Source organism: Falco punctatus (assembly GCF_963210335.1).
Source record: "Falco punctatus genome assembly, chromosome: 7".
NCBI classification, from domain to species: Eukaryota; Metazoa; Chordata; class Aves; order Falconiformes; family Falconidae; genus Falco; species Falco punctatus.
Window position 1 is genome coordinate 53,128,421 of NC_137587.1, and position 19,472 is coordinate 53,147,892.

The 19,472-nt window shown below is 38.5% G+C and overlaps 1 protein-coding gene across 6 annotated transcripts in view; it reads right to left on the reverse strand.

Annotated features, from left to right (window-relative positions):
• TJP1 (tight junction protein 1) overlaps positions 1–19,472 on the reverse strand; it is a 92,038-nt gene that overhangs the window by 15,393 nt on the left and 57,173 nt on the right. For 3 of the 6 annotated variants that reach the window (XM_080396114.1, XM_080396113.1, XM_080396112.1), the window contains exons 7-21: positions 18,878–19,046; positions 18,373–18,517; positions 12,097–12,233; positions 9,578–9,683; positions 8,597–8,747; positions 7,950–8,058; positions 7,115–7,334; positions 6,505–6,689; positions 6,256–6,351; positions 5,813–5,895; positions 4,714–4,924; positions 4,083–4,183; positions 2,570–2,923; positions 1,905–2,156; positions 223–1,122 (exon numbers count right to left, since the gene is read on the reverse strand). In XM_080396114.1, coding sequence (XP_080252240.1) covers positions 223–1,122; positions 1,905–2,156; positions 2,570–2,923; positions 4,083–4,183; positions 4,714–4,924; positions 5,813–5,895; positions 6,256–6,351; positions 6,505–6,689; positions 7,115–7,334; positions 7,950–8,058; positions 8,597–8,747; positions 9,578–9,683; positions 12,097–12,233; positions 18,373–18,517; positions 18,878–19,046 — 3,219 coding nt within the window. The remainder of the gene's footprint in view (positions 1–222; positions 1,123–1,904; positions 2,157–2,569; positions 2,924–4,082; positions 4,184–4,713; positions 4,925–5,812; positions 5,896–6,255; positions 6,352–6,504; positions 6,690–7,114; positions 7,335–7,949; positions 8,059–8,596; positions 8,748–9,577; positions 9,684–12,096; positions 12,234–18,372; positions 18,518–18,877; positions 19,047–19,472) is intronic. The other 3 variants (XM_080396117.1, XM_080396116.1, XM_080396115.1) reach the window with 2 other exon arrangements.

Consider the following 19,472-nt stretch of genomic DNA (forward strand, 5'->3'; position numbering starts at 1 on the left):
AATTGGCATCAAATACTACTGAAAGATGAACTGGAGGAGCTTTCAGCATGGCAAGTTCCCCTTCAGTGTTTTCATAGAAATTTTCAGTTTCTGCTTTAAAGACACACTGTTTAGGTTGCTAAGATGCTATTCCACAAGCAGTAAAGCTTTCTTTCCAAGTCAGTATTTTACTTCTTGCAATGTAGCTCTTAGCAAAAGGTAGGTAAGACTGAAATTAATTACCTTGACAGCTGATGTATCACTGGGGTCCTTCATTTTTTCCAAAGATGGCGATCTTCTTCTTTCGAATATCTTAACCCTACTTCGCACAGACTGGGGTTTCATGGCTGGATCATCTTCTTCCTCTGCTAGAGATGGCGGTGTAGGCAGTGGTTTACTGTTAGAAGGCAAAACTTCTGGTTTGGTTTGTGATGAAGGGGGAGGAGGAAGGGAAACACCTGAAGTGCTATGAGAAGGCTCATACTGTCCAGCTTTCGCATTATATGCTTGAGGACCACCTTGTTCATAGCCCCTTATATGCGGGTCAAAGTACTGCTTCGGTTCAGGAGATCGCGATATGGCTGACTGGTATGGCTGAGCTTCTTGTTTGTATCTACCATGCGTGTCATACCCAACACTATGCTGATCTTCGTATCGCACTTGTGGTAAGCTGAAGTTTTTGGGTGCATGCTCATAGCGAGGTCTGCCTTCATAGCTCATTGGAGGGGGTTCCTCAAAACGAGGTTGTGCTGGGTAATAGCTGCGTTCTGTGCTCTCTTCTATGTTTTGTCTGGAATCAAGATCCCTAGGAGGCTGGTTTTCATAAGCTGTTCTTGCTTGGTTGTAGGGCTGTTTTTCGTCGTAATATGCCCAGTGCTCCTCATAGGGAGGCACGCGGTCATCATAATGTAGGCGAGGGTCATAACCACGGGAAAATTGATCTACATAGTTTGCAGAGTCATATCTGTATGTTGACTGTTCATAGTCCCTACTTGGTTGTTTTTCTGCATACTGAGCCTGGGATTCATAGATCAGATTTGGGTCTCTTTCCTGTCTCTGTACTGGGTGATTAATTGCTGGCTGTTTTAAAATGTAGCTTTGTCTGGACGCTTCTTCATTAATATATGGATCCTTTCGGTATACCTGTTAAATAGAGGCATATTTCTCAGTTAAAATTAAGAGTAACTCCAGCTGCATTTAAAATATAATATTTTAAATAAGTCTTAAGTTTTAAAGATTGGCTTTATTTTTGTTTAAAAGCAGAACAGTTTGATGCAGTTGTTTGCAATCACAGGAAGCTGAACTTGGTGACTCAAGAGATCCCCTCCAGCCCTATTTTTAAGCAGAAACATGTAAGTAGATTAAAAGGGAAAGGCAAGGGTAATAGTCCTTTATCTTTGGGGGCTGGGGGGGAGGCACACACACTTTTTTGCAGGGTGTGGGCAGAGTGGAAGTAAATTGATTTACATACTTAAGTTAGTTCTAGCATCGCTGAGGAAGTATATAGTCACCCAACAAACTGGATTAATCTTCATGATGAAGGATTTGGCAAAATTTAAAGCATACAAAGATTATCTACTGTCATTTTAGCAAAGTAACAGATTTTTCTCAAGGCCTCATTAATAAACAGTAGAACACTGACAAGCTAAAAAAGTGTCACACAAAGTAAAATCAAAACACAGAACGCAGCCTTTTTAAAAAATTTCATCTTTTGAGAAGTGAAAATTATATATAGCTTGAAGCCATGCACACAAAACATTAGATGATGCTTAGCAATTCAGATGCACTGGGGTTTTTTTGCAACCTGCATGATCTCTTAGAGGCAAAAAAATTAGAAGGAATTCTCCTAGCAAGGGCAAAACAAAAAGACCATGTGCTAGCTTGATGTATAGCAGGAAATCAGCGCAACAATGTGGCACAGGTACCTTTGCTGGATCTATATGCGGCGATAAGGATGATGGCTCTTGATCTCTTAGGACTATATGAGCTCCCTCAGTACTTGATGTTCTTAAGGGGCCCGCCTGTGGTTGGTAAGAGTTGTAAGGAGCAGCAGTAGGCTCCTCCAGTCTGACATTAGTTAGGTTTACATTAGCATTTACTGCAGAGGTTGATGAGGTTGCAGGGTTTGATTCAGGCGACGGGGAAAGGTAAGGGACTGCAGGTGAAGCTTCTGCTTTCTGTGAAGTGTTTAAAATATTTTAAATATACCGCTATTGAATCACTGTATGACTTCTTGCTTTATATTAAAATAAGTTCAATGTGCTTTGATCCACGCAGCTAGGCGTAGAATGAAACGTACTGAAAATATCATGCACTAGCACTTCCAAAAATTCATTAAGTTCAAGATTAAGAAAGCAAAACATTTAAAGTAGAATGGTACTTCAATCCCCCTCCTGCCAGAATGAGTCAGTAAAACAGGTAGGTCAAGCTGATTCTCCAATTCGTTATAACGTATTATTGTTGCTGTTGACAGATTCTTATATGCTCCTACAATACTGGTAAGCAGATTACAAACACCAATTTGTTGTTCAAGAGAACGTATAACCTGCAGTAAACATACAACACTCAGTGTATAAAATTACTTTCTTACCGGCTGAGAAGTAGTTGTTTTAAATCCTGAAGAATCTATTCTGAGATTAGGCTGTGGCTGAGCTTGAGATGCATAAGTAGGGTAAGTTTGAGTTTCATGATGCATTCCAGAAGAATCCTCTCTAACAGGTTCAGAAGAACGTGTAATAGCAGATTCAGGAGGAGTCCCAACCTCATCATTCAGAGTTTCATCCAGTTCTTGATCAGTGTAAGCACCCCCTTCTGTATCTGTGTCTTCATAATCCGATGTGTGTCTGCTGTCTGTGCTGTACATAGAATATTCGCTACCAGGAGCTGAGAGGTAAGAAAGGCGGTCATCATGCAAATCAAGGTCATCGCTCGTAGCACCATCTGCCTGTATCAAACAAAATTACAGTACACTCTTATTGAAACACCTTTTAGACAATGCTCTTTTTCTTGCAATGTAAAGCTAGGAAATTTTTTTGCAAGTAATTAAAGAACTGAACAAATGGAATGCACCTATCTTGTTCTGAACCACAACAAAGTCTGGGAGTTAAAAAAGTTAAGCTGTATTCCAAATCCAGCAGCACAGCACCAGTATAGCAATTCAACAGTTCCAAACATCACAAGGGGGAAGAAATTGGGTTTCAATCGCTGAAGAAGTTAAGCTTACAACTAAAAGCCTTTTCTGCAGTCTAGCACTTTGAATCATTTTACTACGGGGTCCGATGACCATCAGCGTAAGGGAGGGGATAATGCATAGTGTCCACAGAAATCGACGTGAGTGGAAAGACATAAAGCTGCACTTTCCAGTGACATTATGATACTGGAATCATTAACTTGAAGGTAGACATAAGGAGATGAAAGGAGCCTACTAGAAAGGATCTAATTAAGATTTATCTAATTAAGAAACACTTAGTAATAGCCAATTCATCATTTGCTTACTTGTAGTTGGCACTTTGCTTGATAGCAGTTCTTCAAAAGGATGGACCTGATGTGCATAGTGTAACATGCAGCTTGAGAAGGCAAGTGGAGTTTTAGCGGGGAACACAGAATACTAACTTGCGATTTTGTATCTGTGTTCTCACAACGAACATGAATATGCCACTTGCTTTTATATTAACAAAAAATAATTCACCATCAGGCAATGCAAGCCCCTAGTACCAATGCAGCACAACACCCAGTTCTTTTACGAGAAAGCATCCAGTCCCCACCAAGTCTCCAAAAGCAGCATCAGATCCTCCAGTTCACAGTGGCAACGGGCAAATGCTCTCACATACTACACTGCTACATGCACAAGGACAACCGTACAGCAATCATTCACAGAGTAACTGCACTAACAGAGCGACAGATCAGTTCTGAGCAGTTCACACAGCCATGAGGCATTATTGCTTTAGATCTTCAAATGACAGTTAAAATGAGAAAGAAAAAAAGGAAAACAAACTTCATTCCACAAGTATCTCCCCAGATCTGTAATACTAGTGAAGAAAGAAAGAACAAAAAACCTCTTGTAAATACAGTTGTAATTTCTCCCCAAACATACTATTTCTTACCTTTCCTTCTGAAACCCATACTAGTTGGTTCTGTTGTTGCTGAATTGCTTCCTTTAGAGCTCCATACCATCCTTCATTCATTGAGTTCAGGTTAATGGTAGCTAGAAGCACAGCAGGTTAGGTTGACTTATGATTTTTGCAGAACTCTGAGAAGGATTTGTACCACCAGTAATAAAAGCAATATAAACTGGGAGGTTAAAAAGACGAGATTTAAGTATTAATGTAAATACTAGTATTCAAAACCACCTTAAGGCCTGATGTCATTTGGGACATTTTATCCTGTACGAAATACTGAGTTAACAGTAGCTTGGAATAAAGTGAGGCTTCAGACTAAAAAAAACAAAATTACATCATCTTCCCATTTATCCTAGTGTTTGATTTTAGCTGCTGATCCTGCAAAGCCACCAGATCCATTAGAAATGTCCTGTTGATGTTTCAGATCACTTAATGTGACTATTGCAGTCATGTGCAAACGACGCACACATCAATGAACTACTAGTTATTGAACAGAGCAGCCCAAGGCAGACAACTACTGCTTGACTTGGTCCATTTGCAGAAAAGTCTGGAGGAAGATATTATTCTCACCTCACCTCCCTCTCAGAAAATTAATCCAGTATCTCCAATTACTTACTTGTAAAGAGATGGTGATTATTTTTGCGTAGCTTGTGAGCTCTTTCATACAGCTTTCTGGCACTTTTTCGTGATTCTGGGCACAACCTCATTCTCATTGTCTTTACACCTTGCTTAGAATCAGGATTTAGGAACACGACAATAGGATACCACTGGGCATAATTCAGACGGTCCACTGCATTAGGAGTGACATCTAATAAAGCATGTTTGTCCTGTTGTGATAAAAAGGACAGAGGTGATAAAGTGAATCATTTATATACTGGATTTATTTATTTTTTTAAACAAATTCCAGAAATTTATTTTACATTATCTTTACAGAGTTCATTGTTTCAAAGTATTGATTTAAATGCTTTTTGTATTTGAATAAAAGAAAACAAACCAGTTCCAATACCAGGCTACATAAGCATACACATTTTGAACTGTAGGACTGACTGCATAACCACGAGTTTTTTAACATTTAACTCACTCTTAATACAAGACTTAGCCAGCTTTCATCCAGCGCGAGACTTCTCAAGCACACACCATGCAGTATCCCCACTGTGCTTCTACCATAGCTCCCCACCCCCCTACCTGGGCATCTGAAAGGCTTACAGTTTGTTTTTAGTTAAGGAAATAAAAAGATGAGTAGTAGAGCCTCATATCATGAGCTAACATCAGAAGTTTTAAAGATAGCAAGGAAGAGAGACTGAAGGACCCCTTCCCCTAGTCAAGTTACTAGTCTGTAAATTGGAGTGGCGGAAGACTAACAATTCCATAAATGTAACTCCATAAAGTAACAACTTCTAGATGTAATGTCACACCATGGCTTTAAGTAAAAGGGGAAACCGCTTAAAATAGCCTTAATGGAGAGAGGACAACACCATCTGGAACAAAGCCTAGAATGACTTCTAGGCTACTGTTATTAATATCGAGAAGGAAAGGGGTACCGTGTGTCTTGGGTTTGGTTTTTTTTTTAATTAACAAATAGAAAGATGAGAAAGTCATTTTTAAAGCAAACACACTAGTTAGTTATCCTTCTACATTTAAGACACCTGACACTTTACTTGGTAATACCAGTTTTACTCTTCATGTTAAAAGCATGGTGACAATAACACACTTACTCTATCGATTATCTGTTTTATAGTGTGAAGACGAATGATGCCAGAACTACGTTGGTCAGTGCCAGCATCTCTTGGTTCGCTCTCTGGTAAAGAGGACACAGTAAAAACCTGTTGTAAGTTTCACTCCTGCTTCAAAATAATACATGAAAATCTACCCACAAACTTGGCCATAAAAGTCACTACATCTTTACAAAAGCCCTTAGAAATAGGATAATAAGGTACTGAATTAAAAAGATATTTGAGAAGGCTATAAATAAAAGTATTACTTTTACCTTTGGAGAATTACCAACAACTAAACAGTGAAAGAGCTTGTATTTAGTCTGTTCCTTTAAACTGTCAACATCTTGTTAAACATGTTAACAGCTATAGTAATAATGCAGAAATAACCTAGCAAAAAAGGCTGACTATTTCGTACCTGCAGAAAAACCCAATGTCACACTTACTTGCAATTTGAAAGATATCTGGTTCTTCTCTAGCAAGTTTCTCTCGTGCAACGTCAGCTATTGGACCAAAAATGGTTACAGGTCTGAGAAATCCAGCTAGAATTGAAAGAGCAAAAAAGAGGGGGGGGGGGGGGAAGTCAAAATACAGTGATTGCTTAAAAGAGATGCAAGATATTCTTAAATACATAGGCTAACACAAAGCAAACCACACAAACCTGTTAACCTGCAACAGTAAGAATAAAGCCATACCTTCCCGAAGAACAACTCTTTCATAGGCAGGAAACTTTGTCTGCACAGGTTGGGCAGACAGATCTTCTCTGCTTTTTCGGAGATTTCTTTTTGAGCTACGCAAACCTCGGAATCTCCAAAAATCCGCTCGATCTCCTCCTGCCGTCTTTGGAAGCGTGTACTGTACGCTAGCTAGTTGCTCAGCTCTAAGATGACAACAAATCCCAACCAGTTATCAAGGAAGTTCAGCTTCTGAAGTTAATGCTTGACTAGCAAGCTTATACATCCAAAAACACTACACATGCTGAATCTAGCTTTTGCTGTTTCTCTATCAGGAAGTACAAGATTGAATTCCTGAGGCTGATAACACATTTCTGAGGCTTTCTACTACACCTTGTCTCCTGTATTGGAAAGAAAGTTTTAGGGGTTTTTTTGTGGACTGTGCAAGTGTCAAAAGCAAATCCACAGATCAGATATTTAATTTCCATTTGTTTTAACACTTTGTCACTTTTTCTGACTGTACCAGTTCTATAAACTAGCATCCTGCAGACAAGTCCAATAATTCATTATACAGTTAGAGAATTTAAAACTGTAGCTGTAAAACAGCAACTGAAGTATTTTAAGATCGTACCTGTTTTTGTTAGGTATGATACCTCTTTCAACTTCCTTGTGATTCTTGCCAATTCGAATTGCCAGCCAAGAACCTAGTTTGCCATTGTACAGAGTGTCTACCACCCGGAACACTTCACCTTTGTTGAAACTTAATCCATAAGGAGATTCCTTTTCATATTCAAAGTGAGTTCTGATATAGAAAGAATCCCCTACATCAGATTCAACAATGCGACGATAAACTAAGAAAAGAAAAAGAAACCCCAAAATAAAATGTTATGTACGTTCACGTGAAATCCTAATGCTCACAAGAATTACTCAAAGCAGGGCCACACCTTAATTCTCCTTGTATTAAATACACAATATTAATTTGAGAAGCCTTCATTTCTTAGAGCTACTCTATTTTAAGCAGCGTAACTATTAATAGCAAACTGTACCAACATAAATTCGACTTTCATGGTCAAAAATTTGGTGCCAGTGCAAGCTTAATTCAGTTCCCCTGGAAGGAATGAATCTTGCTGGGATGAAGTTTGCGCGTGCATGCACATCAGTGCAATCGCTCATTTTCAGCGGCGTAACTACAACAGACTCTCCTGCTCTCCTCAATGTTTAATGCCAATAGCTCCAACAGATGCTAGGGGTTATTTCTGGCGGGTTTCTGTTTGCTTGGGGGCGGGTGAGGTGCGCTATTACAATATCAATCTCTAGTCCATTTGTAGTAGTAACCTATCCCAAAGCCAAATGAACTTAGCCTTCGTAAGATGCCAATTTCCTGCAAGCCAGAAGTTAGTCATAATTTACTGCACTTTTTACATTGTTCCAGTCTACTACATTGCTCTCAATATACAAATATTTACCGTCTTTTTTCTTCTGTGCCAAAATGGTTACTTCTTCGCCTTTAGGAAGATCAAGCAAAAAAAGGACAGCTTCTTCTCTGATGATATTTGTGAAGTCTACGTTATTTACCTGGTATCAATGAAGTAATCAATTTGATGTAGCATACAACATTATAACACAGATTTAACTATACAAAGTGAAATCTAAATCAACTTATTGCAAACGTTTTTTTAATTGTTTCATACACACACATCAAGTGCATGTATCCCAAGATGCCTCTTGTACCTCTAAATAGTCCCACTTTATTTCTTGATAAAAGCATAGCTTCCAGAGTAACAGGTAGCTGTTCATTTTATATTCTTTAGACCAATATTATGGATCACCTATAAACATCAGTAACACACACAGTCCTCTGACAATTTAGTGACCCAACAGTCAAAAAAACGTAACAACTTCATCAACTGAGTTAGTCTAAGAAATTGGATGTAAAACTTCCTGACCATCCTAGCAACAGCACAGTAACAGGAGATCTTGCTGCTATTAAGTCATCTAGTAAGTACATACAAAAAAACCCTGTATGAACTACAAAGGCAATATATACAATCTGCAGAAAGAAAACCTACTTCGGTACAACAAAGCACTTGTATTGTCATTGGTTTTGACATACCCTGAGAATCTGGTCCCCTTCCTCTAATCCTTCTTTCGCTGCAGGGCTGTCTTCCAGAACGCCAGCTACAAATATGCCAACATCATTGCCACCTGCTAGTCGCAAGCCCACACTGTCTCCTTTTCTGAATTTTACCAGTTTCATGCTTGGCCTGGAGGTTTAGAAGATATTCCACTTAGAGGGATAATAGCATGTGCTCAGTCTCAAATTTATCAGGTTATTTTATGCTAAGAACTAATCTGCCTATCATTTCAATTACAGAATATTATGCTATGCATTCCATTAACTGCTTACCAACCACAGCATTAGAACACATTAGCAGCAATTCAAAAAACCCACCTGTATTTACTTGTTTAGGGGGGTTGTCTGTCTTATGCTCACACAATGATTTAAGTGAGTCATTTTGACACTCCCCTCCAAAAACATCCTTCCTTTTAAAGAGCTGTGCTGACATACAGGTCTATTTTGGCTCTAAAGAGATTGAGATGAAAACAAACTAGAATCTATTCTCATGTACACTAATGCCCGTAAAGGAGATCCCAGTTGAAGTAGACTCTTTTCCACACTATGACTTTGCACATTTTTGCAGTGACCTTCATTCATTGCTCTCTGATTATTAGGAAAGGAAAGTAATATGCTACCGTATTGTCTCCTCTCTCTGGAGATGAGGACAGGACAGGAGGGGGTGGGGATGCCCAGGGAGAAAGAAACACTGCATATTCTTCTCACCAGTTGATCATTGTAACTGCTCATTTCCGTAGTATATTAACAGACTCTTAAACGATATATTACACAATGCAAGTGCCACCAAGGCTCAGGAATAAACCTAAAGTCATCATTCTAATATTTCTGTACAGAATTGTCAGGACAGCATATTGGACTTCACAACAGACCACTTATACAGGTTGCTCATCACCCTGGATAAAAACTTGGTTTGCTCTAGGGCCAGGCAGATCCAGATAGAGTTCAGAGTTACATTACCGAAGCATTCCATCTTCATGGGTTGAATTGGGTAAGGGACCATCAGATGGACTGACTGGTAAATCCACATCTGGCTGACCTCCTTGTGCATACACTGGCTTTGGTTCTATTAAAATATCAGAAGATTTCAAATGTCCATTTGGTCATGTAAAGATGAGAAAGTAAAGCTAACTTAAGAGCTTAATGACTTTTTTAGTAGCCTTCCTCTACGCCACTTAAATCCACTTAGTTAAATATTAGAAACTTAACAACAACAGAAGATGCTCTCACCATGCCATTGAAAGCAGTATGATTACTGGCCTAATTATTACTTCAGTAAAAATCCCACAACTTCCTCTGTACAACATAAAACAACAAGAACTAGAAGACTTCATGCTCACATGACCACTTTCAACCCTGCTGTTTCTCACCTTAATTTATCTAACATCTTTGTTTTCCATTGGCTCTCTTCCCTCAAGAACTCCATTTTTGAAACAAAAATACCAAAACCCACTTGAACTGCTGCTGCATACCTTGAGGTCAGCAGATTTCAATACTTCGGTGGTTTTTAAAGATAAGCACTTACTATGGCTCTGCTGCACAGATTCCCTAGAGTCACTGGGAAGAAACAGCCACTGCAGTCTCCCCTCAGTAACGAATGCTAACAGGGGCTCTTCTCCGCTTTGTGGTTGGTCATGGATAAAAGAATTTGTATTTAAGGCTTATCTCTGCACATTTAAAAAAAGTTATTTCAAATTAGACTGGCTTCAAGCTGTCTAATATCCCGGATCTTCCCAACAACTGTGCTGTCTTCCTTTCAAATCACTGAATAGACTAGTTTGAAATTGGGAATTTCAGACACTTTGGTAATAATGCCTTTTCTAATGTGCCTTTTGTCCCTACCATAAAGGAAAATGCTGTGTTACTGTAAGTCTTTGACAGCCCTTTCCTGGCCTAAGCCTCTGATGAGCTCTTTGAACAAATACTCTCCTTCCATCCTCCTCTGACACAATCAACCGTGACAGTTGTCTTGCTCTTAAGTCTAAGCAGCAAACTGCCACAGAATCTGCCAACTACTTTTCTAACCACATTTTCATTACAGTCTTTGCAAGATCCTCATTTCCCTAGAGCTTTCTGTGAGGCTGTTAAAGGATTATACCCTTTATTGCACCTTTTAATTTCAGACTATATATTACAGCAAGTTATTTTTATCTGCAGACACAAGTTTAAACATTATCTTTATGTACTGGCCTACATCTCCTCCCATCCAAACAAAATGTTTCCATGTGCCTCTTCCCACGCACCCAACAACAGAACATTTCTTCTTCTCCTCTAACCAACAAAATCCCCACAGTACTTATTACTTGCTTGCCAGTCCCTCAAACCAATCGTTAGTATATTACTTTGGATTAAGAACCACCTCAAGGATCTCCTGTCCTGGCTGGCTTTCTATTATGCCAAGTATTAAACTTCAGCGTCTTACAGAAATACAAAATTTATCTTTCTAATCTCACTGCTACATCCTTCTTCTATCCAGGCAAATAACAACTTACTTCATTTGCATTTTTTCTTAACACCACTACAAAAGGTGTTTTGACAATGACAATATTTTTATGAATGGCTGCTGCATCAGAAATAATTTTCAAGATCTTCCAGAGTCTATCAAGATTGTAACTCTTCCAATTCTTCACTGAGCTACTGAATACTACTTGCAGAAGCATCACTGCTCATTCCTAAATCCACAAATATTTTCAAGCTGGAATGTACCTTTTCTCATTCTACCCAGCCTTTGAACCATCTGCACAGCTCCTCTTTCTACACTTATAATTTCACTAAAGTGCCTCATTCTGTAAACAAAAACAAATCTTCTAAGTCAGCCTGCCCAGAAGAGTGTCCTGTCACGGTATCATCTTATGTTTTTTCTTTATACCATAAAGATAAAAGCCATTTTTATCTTTTTTATCTGGTGCCATTTAGCTTACCATTCCCTCTGGAAAAAAAAAAAGGAAGATTTTGTTCTGGTTTTATGAGTTGGACTGCACTTGTTAGAACTCAGTCATGGACTAAGCATTTTAAGTGCTACAGTAACAAAGTATTTCAGGGTGTTCTGAGTTGTGTCTTAGGAACAGTAGTTCTCAACAGGCTTGACACCATCCTGTTTAAATACAGTCTGCTAGAGTAACCCATAAGAACCAGTCTACTGCTCAACACTCAAAAAAGAAATGCCACTTTTAACCTTGCTTGAGAAATTAGGACAAGCCTCTTTACAACCATCATCTATAAATACAGCCCTAAACACTAAAGTTCGACCCCCAGATAATGGGCAGACCCCACAGCTTAGGTTTTCAGGACCAAAACTCTAGTAAGACATAAATAGAGTTATGGCTCCAAAGACTGTTCATATACAGAAATAGAAGTAACTAGGACTTGGATGTTCCAAGACTTTAAAAAATCATCCCACAAATACGCGATGGCATGAAGTCTTTACCAGTCATCCATTCTCAACAACATGCATAATTAATACATTTTCATGTCTTTACCTGGTAGTGGTGGAGTTTGTTTTTCAGTTCTTTCAACTGCCACCTCTTCTACAGTTTTAGAAATATCATCTGCATTCTTTACAGGTGTAGAGACAGCTCCTGGTTTAGTTACTCTCTCATCTTCTCTGCTTCGATGACTGTATTAGAAAGAAAGATCCCACTCCACATATAGAAATATTTCTGTGACCTTGGTCTACTAAGACTAAAGAATAAATCCTTTCATTCATGAAGTTCAGGTTTGGTGGGTAAAGAATTACCAATTACTATTTAACAAGGTTTTGTTCTTTGGCTATCACATTATTAATAATATTATTTTCATTTCTTAATCCAGGCATTCTGTCCCTAACTTCACATCAATAAAAAGACTTCTTTAGATATGGCTATTTAGAAAGAAAGTGGTCACGGTGAAACAGACTGCTCTCTGCTACAAGCACAGAAGTTGTACACACGGGCTGTACATTGGAAGCTATGTAAGAAACTGAGAAGCAAAGGGAAGAAGGGGAGAAGAACAGTTACGGTGGTCTTTTTCTCACCCCTCCCTGTAGAAATCATGGATTTTTAGACTTAGTTCTTAAGCTTCATTGCAATCAATCTAATTTATCAGTTCCTCTGTGTGGTAGCTGCCCTGGAACACAAGTGCTGCCGGTTTGGCTCTTCGTGGGTTTTTGCAGAGATGAAAGGCAAAGCACAAACATGCCCCGATTTCTCAGTCTTCAGAAAGGATGAAGCCTTCAACCCACAGCTATTACACAACAGGAGTGCTTCTCATACACTCAGTCACCCACGTATTTGAGTAAGAAGACAACTCGGTGCTTCTTATGCATTTCCTATGCATGCTTACAGTATAAAACAAAGGCATATATGACAAGTTAAAAAAAAGCAGAAATCTGTTGTTGTTCTTTAAATTATGACAACTAGAGCACAAAATAACATAATTTCTATACCTTTAGAGCTCAAGAGATCAGGTATTTTTATACTGTTATATAGAGGTACAGCTACGAGCTGTACCACAGCAGTACTCAACAGAAGACGTGCTGTATGTTGAAATAAGACTGTTACACTGCTATCTGTTGATTAGTAAATAATTTCAAAGGGTCAGAGCAGATGGACATTAATAATTAGCTGAAAAAACCAAAACCAGATCAATATACCAAAAAGAAAGTCTTAATTCCAGAGCATGTACGTTCTAAAAAGAATTAAAATAACCATGAGATGCTCAAAATATCTATTCAATTCCTGAGAGCTGGCAAATAAGCAAGGATATAAAAAGTATCTGAAAGAAGACAGACACAAATCACAGCTTTTTATATAATATCAGACTGAATTGCCAAGAAGAGGAAAAAAGGTACTTCCTCAAAGATAACAACAGCTTGGTCAGTAGGTGCAAGCCCATCTCCTCTCATAAAGGAGAGATCCGTATTGGGGGGGGGAAAAGAAAAGTTTTTCACTACCAACAGCTAGATGGTGCTACTAGGCAATAATAAGTATCATTTTACATAAAGTACAAGTGTATCCAAAAAAATCCATTATACGAGTAAAGGCTGTTTATTTTAATCAGAACCGATACTTTGAGAGTTGGAAGTATGACTTCAGAAAACCAACCACGGCAAATCTACTCATTCAAGACGCATGAGAAAATAAAATGGTAAACATCTAAATACAATCAGAATATGCTTTCCTGAAGCAATGTGAAGTTTGAAACATCACAAAGCTCAGCTATTCAGCCAAGATACACTAAGACTTCTCAGTACTTTCTTCTGCCAGTTTCAAAACTGCGTGCCTGAAGGACGCTTAAAAACCCCAGAATACAGAACAATACAGCAACCACCACAACAATCTGGGGAGACACAGGCACCATTGCACTGTAAGCAACCATCTTGTTAAGTCATTGGCAAAACCAAGTACAGTAATCTTTAAAATCCTTATTTGTGCCTTTTCTATTCAGATAAACCCCTTTTGGGGGGCTTCCGGATTTGATTAAAATGATGCTAAAACCATTACGTCTAGCAAAATGAAAACAGCATTTGTCTTTCTACTTTATTCCAAAACTTCAACAACAAAAATTTTTTTCTTCTTTCAGATTTCCAGCATATTTTCATTTGTACATAAAATTAAGCGTGTAAGCTAAAAAGCTTATGTATTTTAAGTTCAGCCCTAGACTGAAAATATGACTAGATTCCTCATTCCTTGGAAAATAGTTCCTGGCTTGTTAAAACAGACACACACTTTTAGCAGTTTAAATGCATACTAAGTGTCTCACAAACAAAAGTCCTACAGTAAACTAATTCCCCTCATCATCCAAAGATTTTTGGGTAATGAGCACTAGTTAATGAGATATTACAGAAGGTTTCCCCATGAGCCCTCTCTATCCATTTCCAATCATCTCCTAACACTTAACAGAAGCATCATTCCAAAAAAGTAGGGTCTGTTTTGCTTTAAAAATAAAGCAAAAAAATACTGCAGTTACTACACAAAGTTAATCTTATGTTTCCTCTCCACACAGTCCAAAACCCCTGTAATTTTATGCTGCTTTTACACCTGCGTGTATCATAAAAGAGCATCAATATGGAAGAAAACAGCACTCAGTAACTAAAACAAGACACTGAGAGCATCGCATGAAATACAGTCGGGTAAACACCTAAAGTGTTTGCTTCTAGACTGGGCTACTGCTATGCATGCAGGCAAACACCCTGCAACTGAAATGCCTGCAGAAGCAGTTCTACTCCATGTAAGACAGCAAAGTTTAAATGGGAAAAAGCTGACAAACACAACTGTGGTAGAACAAAAAGGAAGAAAAAAGTCAGAACAGCAAGAGAGTAGAATTTTTCTTGATTTTGCCTAAATTGTCCAGTAAGCACTGAATATTTCACATTGTGAGATGATACAGGAAACAACTTGATGCTGTCACTGGTTCTAGGTGACGGAAACTTGCTAGAAACTGTCAGCTGCACTTCCCAAGAGACAGATACGTTGTCCACTGTGTGCGCTGCTTCACATCTGTGCTGTGTCAGGCCCTCCTTTACATCACTTCCCCTCCCCTCCCCCCCTTTATTTTTGTTAAGTTATGCCTAGCACAAGCATTTTTAAATAACCTTCAGTCACAAAATGCAGTCAGCTACAAACACTAGTGCCATCAACTATAGCTATTGATTCAGAAGGGGGAAAAAAAAAAGATTATCTGCAACAACAGTTTTTGTTTGCACAGAAAAAGTTTTGGAAAACATGAACACGCAGGCTCTTTCCAAAAGTGGGGTTTTAGCACATCTCAGATTGTTGAGCACGAGAAGATAGTAAGAGCCGAGAGCCATCTTCCTATGTACAGCCAAAAGAGGGTTGATTTCTGTCCTATACTCCAGTTTTTCAACTTGTTTTGAAAATGGACAGAACAAGTGTCTCACGCTATGTATAAATTGACAGCTGTATTACAGAAGTCAGCCTTATCCTTCTAGAAACGACAATGACCTCTACAGGTATTTCTTCAAGCTACCACACCTTTCCTGCTGGGGTTGAAGTGTTAAGAACATCAGAAAATGTTTTTGCTATTCCAGCAGCAAGGTGAGGAAGGCAGCAGAGGAAAATGTTTCCAAGTGGGGGTTTTCAGCTGGTAAAGGGCAGCCCAGAGCTGTAATTTGGCAGGCTCGCCAGCACCCGGCTAGAAATGCCACTTTTCAGGATGGGTCACACCAAAAGCTTATCTAGTCCAACAACTTGTTACTGCCAGCAGTAAGACCAGACAGGTAAGAAAGGATATATGTGATAGCTCCCCCGTGAAGTACTCTCCAACTCAGCATGCAGAGTCCTCTTTGCTCATTCTAGCTTTTTAAATACAGCTCTTAACATTAAACATAAACATAAAGATTAAACACAAGGCAACTCTGTAATCCAATATTCTGTGTTTAAGATTCATTTTTCCTTTGCCTGAACAGTTGTTGTTCTGCGTATCTTTAATATTACATGCATCTCCTAAAACTATACTTAACCTTTAAAACTTTGAGCTCCTCCTCAAAGCCAGAACATACCTATTTCACTTCACCAATTCAGCACCAGCTGGCTATAAATATTGCAAGTCTCCACAGCTATACCTGAAGACTTCTAAGATTCATTCTCTGTATTCTTTTCAAGACCAATGATGGGTAATTTGCAATCCTCTGCAAGTGAAAAACCACAAAAGGATAGTCCTTTTTATTAGTAAATTAAGACGAACGTGTTCTAGAATCTGAGTTTTAGAAAGCCTGTTCAAGAGACATCTGGGAACTTCCTCTGGACTAAAGAAAACTTAAGTGCTATTTAATGCTTTGACAGAACGTTCAAACGGCAGTGTTTGTGGAAATTCTATATCCAGGAAGACTGCCGGCACACCGGCATCCATACCACTATGGAACAGTGAAAGATGGACAACATGAAGACCCTGACAGACCCCGAAGCAGGAGTGATGCAAGTCTGTTGGCAGATTCCTGTATGCCAGTGCACACCTAAGGGTCAGTCTCTCTCCTCATTAACATACAAACAATTGGCAGAACACTGTCTAAATAAGGACTCATTATCTTCAATACATTTTTCATGTCCTCCTGAAGCTCAGTTTGAAGACTTTTTGCACCTTTTCTTCCTCAGCTTGTTGTTCTCAAGCTTATTATTCCTTCCAATTTTCCACCGAATTTTACAAAATGAATCAGCTGCAGCTAATATGATCCTATAGTAGATTTGAACTTGCACACATAACCACTACAAAAAGAACTTGCTTTTAACGTGCTTTTCTTCACACGGCTCAGGGCCCAGATTTTCTGATCTTGAAAGGGACACGGCCAACAGGAAGTCAATCCATGCCAAGGTAGCTCTTGCTCATAAAGTAGATATAGCGGATGCATTCAGAGTAGAGATAACTTCAAAGTTCCTTCTCAGGAAGGATTTAATTCTGACAGCGTAGTCCATAGGGAGGAAGAGACCATCTACCTAAACCACTGTAATAGGACCGGAAAGCACTAACACTAGGTAAAAGTCAGTCATAGTTTCAGTTTTGATGGATTTTTTTGTTGTTCATCCCTCCACAAGATCTTTTCACACTGCATCAGAAATGCATGTCAAGAAATAAAGGTTTTAAAATTTAAATCTGACAGAGACCTCACAACCTTCACAACTAAATCCCTGCATCTGGGACCCAGCTTTTCAGTTTTTCCCAGTAATATGGGGTTCATACTTCAAAAAAACACATGCCTTGTGATCCCTCCAAACAACATACATGGAAGAACAGCAAAAATGCCTGTAATCCATAACACCAACTAAGTTTACATGCAGGTAATATCTATCTTGCAATTTTGCCAACCCTTAAAAGACTCTAAAAACCTTGAAGGTATGCTATTTTCCCCTGGACAAACAAAATGTTATTAATAACCAATCAGGCATATCCCAGTTTCATGGAACAGCCAGCCGCAACTTGCTTTTCAGAATTTTTGACAGCATCTAGAAGTCTTCAGATACAGGCTCTGAACTTTGAATATGCCACAGATCAATTCTAGCTTTTGCTCCATCACCTATGATCACTCAAAGGTAAACTTCTCTCTTACAAATATTTAGTAGAATCTAAAAACCAACATTGAAATTCTACTCCAGTAAATTAAAATGTCCATTCCGAACTGCAGAAATGCAAACCAGGATGGATTTACATAAGACTAACGTTTCACACGGAAGAAAAAAATCCAAACCACACAACAGATTACTTCTCTCTGAATTCATATAAAATTACTTACCTACTTCACAATCATCGTGCATGTCCCACTACCAAGTTGAAACAGTAAAAACTACACTCCAAAAGCCGAATCTGCTGTGCAAGATGCCTTATTTTGTAGGAATTAAATATATTCAGAAACATCAGATAACTTTCAAAGAAAGACAGTGAAGAAAACACAAAAGCCTATGCCTAAATAAAGCAAGATTTCAACAAGTTTATGCAAGTTGGACATTCAATAGGAACTGTGCTACTTGTCATCTTAAATATCCTTGCAGCTAACTGCTTTCTAAAATGAAAATAAAATTGCATATGCTTCTAATAATATATAATTACTATCAGACTTACATTGTCATTCATACAACCATGCTCTAAGGTTACAGAAGTCTAGGAAAATTTGGATCATTATCAGCTGCATCTCTTTAGAAAGAATGTCGTATCACTACTACCATAGTTCTGCATCGCATTTGTCACACTGTATAAATCCAAGCACTCCTACAACTTATATGTCACATTAAATAGTTGATTTAAAAATAATACAATGCTGCCATCACCTGCCGTTGCTGGGTTGCTGTGGAGAATGTCTGGAATGGTCTGAAGGCTCTGACCTCTGGTCAGGAGATCGTGAACGACTGCGGCGGGGCCTGTCATGTGATCGGTTGGAATGATCTGATGCCAGCGACTGAATTTCTGAAATGTCTGTTAAATAAAAGTTGTTTTTTCATGAAATGATTGTAATTAAAATGGTGGTATGACCTGCTTAAATGGAAATAAGCTTTTGCAGAGAATTTTTATGAAGATGTTAAATCTATGTTTATTATTTTAAAACAACTACACTTCATATCCCTGAAAGAACAACTGCAAGAACGGGAACTGTTTCTTTTTCTCCACTGTTTTGAAGGTGTGGATTTCAATCCCATTCAAACAAGAATCTACCCACACGACAACCCTACTCCTAAACTCTTCTCCTCCCCGCCCTCTCAGCCCACTTAGGTATTTCACATCTTCACAACAGGGAATTCTTCCCTCCCTCTGGAAATCAAGTTTATTTATACTTACCATCTCTTTCTGAAGCATTAGCAGAATGAATACTGTCAGAAAGATCAGGGACATTCAACAGCGTAGCTCTTTCATCTCGCTGAACAACCATCTTCAACTTGCCTTTTGACCTTTCTATTAGTGTTTTTGCATCTGCTAAGGACATATTTTCCGTCACTGTGCCATTTATCTGGAACAGAGTAAGAAAAGAGCAGAAAAACTTACTGAAAAACACAGTGAGTCTCCAGGAAGTTAGTGGGTTTCTGTCTGATGATATTTAGAAACAGCTAGAGATATTTACCCAATTGCCACAATACAATGGAATACCACTGGGTTTATCCAAACTATAACATAATATAGAAAATTATTTTCATCTTTCAAAGACAAAGCCTCTACCACTAATACAAAACTTCTATTATTTTTCAGTTGTTTTTTGAACCAGCATCGCTATACTCTGTGGAGTAAGGAACGGTACGTTTTTCTGCACCAACATATTTACAGCAGTATCTTAAAATAGAAATTGTTAGTATGAATTAAAACCCCCTGGGTATATTGATTTCTACAAAAATCAAAATTTAACCTGAAGGCAAGTTCTCCTGTTGCTCAACAGCACAAT